General features: G+C 38.9%; 1 protein-coding gene across 1 annotated transcript in view; it reads left to right on the forward strand.

The window, feature by feature from the left end:
- LOC111237500 (lysophosphatidic acid receptor 1) overlaps positions 1 to 5,777 on the forward strand; it is a 44,819-nt gene extending 39,042 nt beyond the window's left edge. The window contains exon 3 of the mRNA XM_022766623.1: positions 1,707 to 5,777. Coding sequence (XP_022622344.1) covers positions 1,707 to 2,032 — 326 coding nt within the window. The 3' untranslated portion in view covers positions 2,033 to 5,777. The remainder of the gene's footprint in view (positions 1 to 1,706) is intronic.
- Positions 5,778 to 11,893: the final 6,116 nt, after the last annotated feature.

The following is an 11,893-nucleotide window of genomic DNA, read 5'->3' on the forward strand; positions in this document are numbered from 1 at the left end:
TTCCTCACAGTGTTTCCATATGTATCTTCTATTATATTAACAACTAGAAAAATGGGAAGTGTGATATTGTGTGGTGAAAGCAAATGGGAGATCAAATGATTCGATCAATGATAAAAGTTTTACGTGTGGTTATAGAGTGGCATTGTTGTTTTTGATCTGTAGATGGACGGTGGTTTGGCTGTTAAGTGATGGTTATGTGGTCTTTTAATGATTTTCTTTTCTGTATCAAAACAGCCTAAAAACAACCAACTCTGGCTCCAAGGAAGTGTGGCTTCGCCTATAGTGTATATTAAATCTTGATGAAGTATACACGCTTAAAAAAACATGTAACCATTTAGATCATGTCCCAATTTCAAGACTTTAGTACTCAAATTTAAGTCCGAGTGATTAATTGTTTTTCAAGTGCGAGTCAACAAAATTCAAGTCTGACTCAAAACCGAGTCATCAAAAGTTAAACTCCAGAAATCCAAGAAGTCCATGACTTACTACTGCAGTGTCATAGCTATCAAAATACAAATTACAAAAAAATCACTGATTTGGTGAAATATAGTATGTTAACAAGGTGAAATTCCAGAGAGTCAGCATCACATCACATTATTGTGGCAATACTGTAACTGCACAGTCAGCCCAAGTGTCATCAGGCTCATGAGAATGCACAGGAAACTGGTAATGAGACAACATGAGCTAGATTTACTTATTAGTAATAGTACGTGTGTGTGTGTGTGTGTGTGTGTGTGTGTGTGTGTGTGTGTGTGCGATGTGTGCAAAGATAAAAGTCATCACAAAGGCAAAAAAGGCTAAATGTACTGACATTCTTTCTCTCTCTATATGTCAAAACCTGCAATGTGTCTCATCCCTCAGTCCCAGGCCAAAAACTGTGTTTATGTGCCACTTTGATTCATGTGATTCTCAAAGTATCTTATTAGATTCAAACATGGCTGTATTTCCTTTTCGCATAACCAGAGCTATTTAAAAATGAAGAAATATTTGATGTGAAAGGTTACATTCAAGGTTTGTGGTGGATTATATGCTACATGTAGAACTGTATACGAATTCTGAAGGTGTCCGATCATCCAACTATTCTGTGAAATCTGTGAGCACCTTGGTGTAATCGAAAGAAACTATGGGATGAAAAGTGCACTTACTCAGCCAAATTTTCACTCAACTTTTATTTTTACAACTTTTATGACTTCATGGGGGTCAAAGGTCAACACCTAGAATGTAAATAGTTTATAAAAGCATTATAACCAATACATTATGCAGGCATCTATTAAGTGTGTTTACAGCCTCTTTGTCCATCTCGGACACCGCAAAACTTTTTTGCTTACATGTTGCTTTGAGCTGCCATAACCACATGTTAGAAGGGGTTACACCCAAGTGTGTTAGTTCATTCTGCTCATAAGCATCATAACTACTGACATGGTGACTAATACTTACATACACCAATGAGTTCATGTGTAAGCCTCCCTTAAGCAGTGGGTGGGATGCTGGCATTGTGCTGGAACTGGTATTGCTCTTTTGTTCATGTCAAACATACAAAACTACATTAAATATCCTATTTTTGTAATGAATATTTTACCTGTGTATATAAATCTGTAATTTTAAGCCTTGTAAGAAACAATAGTAATCTATGGAGCTGTCTTTTTTTTTTTATATTTCTGAAAAACAGCACTTTAAACTCTTTTCTTTCTCTGCTGTCTCCTCAGGGGCGTTCATTGTCTGCTGGACGCCCGGCTTGGTCATCCTCCTCCTTGACGTCTTCTGCGCAAGCTGCAACGTCCTCACCTACGAAAAGTTCTTCCTACTTCTCGCCGAGTTCAACTCGGCCATGAACCCCATCATCTACTCCTACCGTGACAAGGAGATGAGCGCCACCTTCAGGCAGATTCTGTGCTGCCAGCGCCAGGAGAACGTCAACGGAACGGCCGCGGAGGGATCTGACCGGTCGGCGTCATCCATCAACCATACGGTGCTCAGCGGCAGCGGTATGCACCACCATCACCACCACCACAACGAACACTCAGTAGTATAAAGGAGGGCTGGATGTCATGGAGATTAATCCAAACCGAAGGGGTTAATCTCTTTTCTAAATAGTGACTGATAAAGGTTTAAATGGAGGTATGGGAAGGTCAAGAGGGACTGCGAACATGATATGAACGAAAGACAGCAACGTGATAAATGTGAGGAGGAAGATTAGTGAGCGGATTGGATGATGAGTTGGATGAGATCATAATGAGGAAGAGAACGGCAACTATGAAGAAAGATGAGAAGACTTCATGTCTGTGTGGAGAAAGAAACGCAGGAGTGAGTCTGATCTCCAAGGACTCTGATAGGCTGTTAGTATTTTTGTTTAGTTGTTTATTTTTTTGTGTTAAATGTGTTGTTACAGGCAATGCTGATATGAACTATTTAAAAGTAATCTGTGAAATGAAGGTAATGCCAGTATAACCCATCCTCTTTCTCCAGTCTTTTCTCACTTTGTATCCTGTAGTGATAGGTTTTATCCTGGATTACATCCATCCGAAGACTAATTCATATTAGTTGCAACATTTTGGGGTGAGACCCCAGATTTAAAACACTATTTAAGACTTCAATTCTGTGGAAATTCAAACCGACATGTGTCGTTTTGTGCTTAGGACATGTAACTGAATGTTAATACATGCTATTTCCAGCAGCTTTAACTTTAAAATGACCTTGTGGAGAGTCAAGGGCGGTTTTTGATAGTGTTTGGACCTATTTCCACTGTAGACACCAAAGTGACAAATTCATTAATTGTCACTTCCACTGCTTATAAATCGAATAAATATGTAAATATATTTGACATGTTTAGCCACTTACCAAAAATACTGCAGTGCTGTTCTACCCAGCGTTTAAGTAACCAGAGCCACTGTCCTTTTCCACATTAGACTCATCACTCACTTTTAAATGACAAGTGACATTACAAACTAAATACGACGGCGACTCATTATTCTACCGACTATCCTCTTCCACTAAAACGCTTTTGTGAATCCATCCCATCAGTTTCTCCTTAAATACATTGAGGGACTCCAAGATCTGCAGGAAATCCTGAGTTGTTTATTCTCTCAAAGGAATTAAAGACAAGTTGTTCCAGGGACCTTACCAGAAAAGAGGAGGAGGATGTTTGCAGTTTTAGAGCAGGCTCTGCGCCACAGTGTTATGTGGAGACAAGGTGAAGGTCGTATCTGGTGAGTGTTAACAGACTTCAGATTATGACATGAAAGGTGCTGAGTTGTCTGCCTCTCATGGCTTTACCCAGTGTCTCTGTGTCCACGAGGCTGACAGAGAAAAAGAGGAAGGAGGTTGGGAAAGTAAAGAGAATGGGAAACAATATTCAGTGGTCTGTGAAATTTCCCCCTGGTCGTTCTGAAACTGAAAATGACTGTAAACCAAGAAAAATTTGAATTCTTTATAGCATTGAGAGGGTTGACAAAAGGTGGGGCTGTTATGCCTTTTCATTTCTAAATCACTTTTCTTTTAGGGACTCATGAACTGCAGAACCGCAGTCTAATAGGTGTGCATGGCTTCAACAAACACTTCGAGGAAAGTACTGAAAAATACTTTTATTATTAACCAGAAAATGAATGGTGATGTGAGGTAATAACAGATACCCATCATTATGTCACCATATCAGATAGTTGGGGTTATGATTATGTTGATGTACACCATACCACAACATTGAGCATTTTTGTCAGTCAATACTTCTTTAAAGGTCTACTGACAACAATGTCGTATTACAGTTTACTCTTATGATAACACTCAAAGCCTTTAGGGTGTTTTTCTTAATGAATGAACTTAGTGAGAGGTGAGCCAGAGTTGAGCCGATGCAGTGTTGAATGGTGTTATATTATTTCCACAAGTGCACTCCCTGACTTCTGCCATTAGCTTGTGATTGTGTGCCAGCTGAAAGTCAGCGCGGTGATTCTATGACGTGCATTGTTAAAAATTACCAGCTGAACGTTTTGTCGTGACTTGAATCAAAACACTCTTTGGCCAGAATACACAGACAGAGCTCCCAACAGCTGACAGCAAAGTGAGAAACGTGGCCAAAGATACAGTCAGATGTTTTCCAGGAAGCGAGATGTTTGTCAGGGATTTAGACTGCAACGCTAACATGAAGTCAGCTGGTATTCTTCACTGTCAACGTTGCCCACACATAAGTTCCTAAGCAACAATCTTCGATAAAAAAAATTTTGTTTGCTTTTCTTACGTTTACCCTTTGCATTTGTCCATCTTTCACTTCACAAGAGGCCTTACAGGAGTAGTGGCAGCAGGAGTGCCACTCATTGACCCAACTTTGTCTACCTACAACTCTGGATCCAACCCTCCATATTCCACATTCACTGTAACCATTTTTCTAACCAAGTATTGATTCAGGTTATATAGTGAACCAACTAAACTTTCTGTCTTTGTATGTCTTTTGTTTACCATTGAGTCACTCTTTGTATACCATTGTAAGTATAATGTGTACAGTATGTATGTATATAAAATATATTATTCAATGTTAATCACCAAAGGGAAAGTGTTTTTGTGTCTGTAAATTTAACTGTGTTATGCTCTGTCCAAATGTACTGTAGGATTTTGTTTATGTTTTTATGTCATGAGCTCTTTGTATTATGACCCTAATGAATGAACTTCTTGTAGACGCAATTACAGTTATTAACTTGTTTGTGACCCAGAACTCGATATCTATGTTTGCAGTGCCTTCCACTTCTCTTTAATAAGGAGTAACTTCACACCAGCCTGAAAAGCAGTGATTTACTGCCTCTTCTGGTTGAAAGTTTCAAGCCAGTTTCACCTCTGACCATACCCACCAGTGATGTCATAGTGTACCGGAGTACACTTGTACATCACTGCAGCAAGGTGGAACTTAAACCACTGGAAGTCAGCAATGCCAAGATTTTCAGGTGGTATCAAGTTACTCTTTAAGTTTGTGTGTTGCTAACACCGCTGTCTTACATTTGCCTTATAGAACAACAAAAAATAATGTCAGTGTTGGAGCAATATTTCACTTTTGTTGAAAGTTTTCACCAGAAAGCATGATTTTTTTGATAAAAAAGATACACAACACAACCTCAAATGTCAAATGAGTACAAACTCATAAACACAGTAGTAGTATATATTATGAGTCAAACCAATTTCAGATCCTCAGATGTGGGTAATTTCTAATTGGTGTTTTTTCAGCCAGGAGACACAATGTTTGGAAATTCATTCACACTGGCGGCATACGACACAAGTCAAAACACCCACACCCTCTGTTTTATATGTAAAACCACACAATCCACTGGCAGTGTCTTGATTTGCACCAATCCATGATGGTCTGCAGGAAAAAATAAATAGATAAAAAGTTTTATTACATTCACTCCCAGATTGGCAACTGATGTTTGCTGCAGGCGTCAAGTTATGCAGCACTACATGACACAGCTGGTGTGTGTTGCTATTTCACATTTAGTCACATTACACTACTCCAAACATTACTGTTGATCCCAAAGAGTATAAATGAAAATATTCACATTAGGACTAGTGACTGATGCTCCGAGCTGTAGGTGTGAAACATTTTGTTCTTCCAGAGTGAAACATTGCTTCAAAATTCTGTTAAAAAAAAAAAGTCAGCCTCAGATTTAATATACCATGTACCAGTAGTTTGTAGAAAGTAATTGTGACACATACTATCCATACTGTAGGGGCCAATATCAATGAATGTCCAGCCAGAGTCATAGTGTTGATATCCCAGCAACAATAAAAACATGTGAAAAGTTTGAATTATTGTGTTTTTTTACGTGAAATTCATCTTTGTTGAATATAAAGCAGCTAAAATGGTTTTGAAAAAAACTGCCACTTCATTCTGTTAACAGTACCAAGAGTCTTTTTGAGGGTCCCAATTTTATATAACATGTTTAGCCTCGCTGTGGGTGCTCCTTTTTTGTTATCCCACAGTGTTTTTGTTTCCATGACATCCAAAAGGTCAGTAACAGGCAAACAGGGGGACAAACAGGGTCACAGACAGACACACACTGATAATGTATGCTTCATGATATGCAGGGTTTCTTGCTAGACCTAATAATGATCTATAGACCTTGAGGCTCTTGACACATTTTGGACTGTCTTGTCAACAGACGTCTGTGAGTTTATATTTTGTAAGAGGAATATGTTTTCTTTAAAGTCTGATTTGGATAACTGTTTTGTGTGGATGTGCAGGTTTAGAGGTGAGAAAAATGTCCCATGAATTAGCTCTTAGTATGTGTTTAGGTGGTCTGTCTACTTGGCTCACTTAATACAGTTACCAGACAACATTTGTTGAATTTTTGTCCCCTCATGGAATGAAGGCCTGAACACTACTAGTCCTGCATCAAATAGCAGACAGATATTGGTAGCAGCTAACTGGTTAACAGAGCATTTAGCAGTTAAAAGAGCCATTTCCTTCAGGGGATGAGGGAGACCAAACCATGAAATTTTACATACAGCTTCTTCTGCTGCATCCAACCAGACAAAAGATTCAGTTATTATGACTTTAACTGTGTGAGCATATGCATTTGCGTGGTAAAAACATCTTTGCAAAATTAGCTACATTAGCTATAAGGTGTATATATTTACCTGCAACAAATGTTTTTATTTGTTTTATTTGTTTGTTTGTTTGTTTTTTGTCCATTTTGTCCATTGACAAATCATCACAAAGTGTTAGCAAAAAGTTGCATATTTACACATCCAGCAGTTATGGAGCAACATTAGCATTCATTTGGCGTTGTGTTTCTGGCCACCTGGTGAATGTAAGCCCAATACTTACTCTCTTTTAGCTCTGCTTTTGGTCTCTACCAACTCATGAGGGCTCTTTAGCTGCTAAATGTTTCACTATGTTCACCTAGCTGGCCGTTAACTATGTTGGGTCTATTTTTTGGCTGAGAGCAGAGGATGTACAGTTGTTTTTTTTCTGGCTTTTTCACTGAAACAGCTGCCTAACGCTTTTAGAGCAGTGAGAGGGGACCAGAACAGTAGAGTCGTGGGCTGCACAGACAAAGAACGAGCTGAAACTCGTTATAATTCTCACTAAAGATGAAGCATATTCAGGTGAAATTCCATGTAAGTTAATCACTATGAGCCCCACCTTTGACACCGACACATGGTTTCAATGTTGTCATTTGATACATGGTTTTTCTATAGCCTCTTTAACAAATTACTTATTACACCACTTAATTACACCACTGGTGTGTGAGTGTTTGATGAAGTATTTCTGATAAAAAATAACACTAAATCGTGCTCCTGAATTGCCAGTAAAAACATTGGACATTGGACATTGGACCGGCATAAGTTAGAAAGTAATCACTTTACATTATGTGGACATGGAGCAGACACGAAGTAGTGTGTACTATTCAAGTGTGGTATGTGTGTATGTTTAAGGCCACTAAGAGTAGCCGGGGCCAATATGTGACATGTGTGACATGAATTAAGTAGTGAGTACTAGCAACAGCAACCAAATGTTTTTATAGGAAAGAATGCTTCTGTGTGTGTGTGTGTGTGTGTGTGTGTGTGTGTGTGTGTGTGTGTGTGTGTGTGTGTGTGTGTGTGTGTGTGTGTGTGTGTGTGTGTGTTTGTGTGTGTGTGTGTGTGTGTGTGTATGTGTTATGTTTATTGTTCCACAGCTTTTGAGTGCTAGCCTCCAGTTGACTGATATATGTCGCCCTATTTCCTGTGACTCCCCGAATGGGCCAATCAGAGCCACTGCAGCCATACAGGAAATTCCTCTGTTCTGTCGCTGACTGAGTGGGATGTCACATCTTCATCTCACCAAGGTTTGCTGACTGACAAATAAGTCCCCATGGTCAAATGTCTGACTGCATGTGTGGCAGTTAGGCAAAAGCCCTTGATTTGAGTGGACAGAATCAGCAGTCCTGTTGCCAGCAAAATTTATAATACATGGAAAAGTCAACAAGACATTAAAAGCTGAGCTGCTAACATGCCAAGGTAACCAGGAATCACAGCACCTCTGTTGTAACATAAAAAAAAATTTAACACATGAAGCACATCCAACTTCCTCTGAAACATTATCACATTTCTGTGCACTGAAGATGTACTGAACCAAAGGAGTTTATCACAACAAAACAGAAAGGGATTTTTTCACGGCAGTAATAATCTCTGGTTGCCAAACACAGAGCTGCTATTGCAAGTTGGCAGGAAGGTTAGAGAGTCCATTCAGATAAACCTTTTGTTTGGAGTAGGGACAATTGGCTAATTCACTGTGAATGGGTGCTGCTTATGCAGTATCTGCAGTGGGCTGTGTGATATATTTGGAGGAAAACATTTTTAAAGAAGTGCAAATGGAGACAGGGAGAAGGAACTGACTGCAAACACAGATAAGAAAAGAAACAGCGGTGACGGAAAGTGAGGAAAGAAACGACAAGAGCAACAAGAGCAGAGAGAGAAGGTGATGGGAAAAAGAAAGGGAGTCAAGACTGAAGTGACTGTTGTTGAAATGTTTGGAAACTAATTTGGCGTTAATGAACAGGTATTCAGTAATAACTTATTAATGATGTATTTATTACATGAATCATGGCACATTACCTGTTTCTAATAATAAAACTTTTTGTATTAGTACTGACATCAGGATTCAGGCCCTGGTATTACCTGCAATTGAATAAAAACCCCAATTTTGTGGTATTGCTCACTGCTAAATCTAATGCAATGGAGAATTAAAAAAAAAAAATCCAGAATGATTGTGGATTCAGAAAGACCCCTTCACTTTTTGTTATGTTGCAGCCTCATGCTTAAATCATTTAAATTAATTTCTTCTACACTGAATATCCCATAATGACAAAGGAAAAAATTGAATTTTAGAAATTCTTGAAAATTTATTAACAATCAAAAACTGAAATATCATATTGACATAAGTATTCAGGCCCTTTGCTATGGCAGTTGAAATTTAGCTCCCTATAGCATCCCAATGGTGAAGCATGATGGTGATAGCACCTCGCTCTGGGGGTGTTTGTCAACAGCAGGGACATGGAGACTGGTTGGGGGTTGAGGGAAAGCTGAACAGAACAAAGTACAGAGATATCATTAGTGAAAACCTGATCCAGAGCACTCAGGATCTCAGACTAGTACGAAGGTTCACTTCCTCACAGGACAATGACCCTAAGCACACAGCCAAGACAATGCAGGAGTGGCTTAGGGACAACTCTGAATGTCCTTGAGTGGCCCAGCCAGAGCCCTGAGTAGGACCCAATAGAACATCTCTGGAGAGACCTGAAAATAGCTGTCCACAGACGGTCCTTACATCCAACCTGACAGAGCCTGAGAGGATCTGCAGAGAAAATCCTAAATCCAGATGTGCAAAGTTTATCACGTCATACCCAAGACTTGAGGCTGTAGTCGCTGCCAAAGGTGCTTCAACAAAGTACTGAGAAAAGGGTCTGAATACTTATATCAATGTGATAATTCAGTTTTTCCTATTTAATTCATTTGCAAAAATTTCTAAAATTCTGTTTTCGCTTTGTCATTATGGGGTATTGAGTGTAAATTGATGAGGGAAAAATTAGCTTAAATAATCAATGCTGTCTCCTCTGAATAGTTTACATCAAACTCACATAAACACATGCATGCATTAGCAAACAGATTTAAACAATCCCACACAAATAAATGGGACACATTCATGGAGGGATAGATCATAGAAAACAATGTTCTCAATAATGCAGGCAGAAATTCACCATAAAAATGACTCTGTAAGGCAACCCTCTTTTTCTGCTGCAGTTCACCCCTCTGATCCCTCTTGTGGTGAGTAATAACACTGCAGCATCCACACGTTAAAACGCTTAATACACTTTTTTTGGAGGGTGGGAGTGAGGGCCTGTTATGGAACATATATTAGAGGAGGCTCATGATTAAATAAACAGAAAGAAACAGGCATTTAAAACAGATTACAGTTTAGGGTCAGAGAAACAGAGACGTCTAATATACAGCAGCTGAGTTGAAGGTTTTGTCTTCTGTGTCTTTCCAACTACAATAACCAGTAATTTCCCAATTGAAATCAACATATATTAATAGAATTAATTCTCTGTGATGTGCAGTGATTCTTCATGTCTCTGTCTGTGTCTCTTCATTCCTCAGTCCCGCTGTTTGGATAAAACTGGCCTTCGAATAATACTGAGGAATACGTGTCATTTGCTGTGGGTATGTTTGTGGGTGTGGTTTTGTGTTACTGCTGTTCCACACTCTTACCATAAAGCCACATTGGGCACAGCAGCTTAGGTGGCGCCACAGCCTCCCATTTAGTTATTTATTTGAGCAGCCAATCACTTGTCCAGACCCAGGACTGATGTTGACACAATGCAACAAGGGCATTGAGGATGATGTTATCGGTCGGTGTGTCAGTCCCTATATCTAAGATATCTAAAACATAATTGCCCCAGAGCAATAAATATATCTCAAATATTTCATGTGATGCTGAAATTTGATGTGGATATTTGTGTCCAGCTGATGGTTCTAAATTATATAGCATTTTGTAATGTACTGTCAGCACAAAAGTTTGGGAATATTGCAATGTATTATATGTACTGAGCACATTTAGGCATAAAATGTAGAGCTTTAGATCATCTCAGCACCATCAGACTGCATTATACACAAGATATAAAAAAAGAGAATGTACTAATTTCAATTAAATTTTCAATTAAATTCTCTCCCTGGTCTCCATATTGAATGTGAATGTTTTTTTAATTATGTTTATTTTATTATTTCTTGCACCACCATTACACAAAATGCAGTATCTCAAGTGGACCAGAATATGATTCCAGGGCCCTCCCTCTCACCCAAAAAAAATAAAATGACATCATGCGTTGTTGATGTCATCCAACACTTTCTAAATGATGTGGGAAATGAACATGGCCATCTTTATTGGCCTTCAGTCTTGGTACATTAAAAACTGACTCCATTCAGTGCTCAAAGTAAAGCTCCAAAAAGGTCCTATTATTCCCAGAATGCAAATCAATACTGTCTTTTGTGAGACCACCCAAACATCTACTTCTTTCAAACCCAAACGCAAGGCTGGCCCAAAGCATAAGCTAACGAAGTGGCTGCTTAGGCCCCCGTGGCCACCAGGGGGCCACCAGGGAGAAATGCCCCATGTGTACAGTATGTATTTTAACACATTGCAGAATAAAAATCATCAACACAGAAATAATAAAAACATTGTAATCGACGTTGCACCACCCAACGCACCTGGCACACACGCCCGTACCTATGGCAGAGAGCTGCATTTGGAGATGGTGTGCACTCTCTTGCCATCTGAGATTTTTTGGGTTGTTATGTTTTATTTATTGTATGTTGGTGTTTGCATTTTACAATTGTTCTACCTGGAGATGACACACAAGTTCTCAAAGACCAGTGTTGCATATGGACTGCAGGGATTTTTTTATGCCTTACTATGCTTTGACTTTTTATACCTTGCTGTACTATGGTGTTTTAATATGACTAACTATACTATGACTTTTTATGCTTTATTAAAGGTTTCTATGACTTTTTATGGCTTGCTATACATGGCGTATTAATGCCTTACTGTACAGTGATATTTTTATGATTTACTATTCTATGACTTTTTTATGCCTTACCCATACTGTGACATTTTTATCAGAACTTTACTATTTTTATGGGGTGGCATGATGGTGCACTGGTTAGAACCATTGCCTCATGGTGGGAATGTTCTTAGTTTGAATCCCAGGCCCGGGATTACTTTTTGTGTGGAGTTTGCATGTTCTCCGTGTGCCTGCATGGGCTCTTTTCAAGAACTCTAGCTTCCTCCAACTGTCCAAATACATGCACATTAGGTTAATTGGCAACTCGAACATGTTACTATACTATGACTTTTTTATGCCTTACTATACTATGGCTT

This window comes from Seriola dumerili, unplaced genomic scaffold (assembly GCF_002260705.1).
Source record: "Seriola dumerili isolate Sdu_G_001 unplaced genomic scaffold, Sdu_1.0 BDQW01000877.1, whole genome shotgun sequence".
NCBI classification, from domain to species: Eukaryota; Metazoa; Chordata; class Actinopteri; order Carangiformes; family Carangidae; genus Seriola; species Seriola dumerili.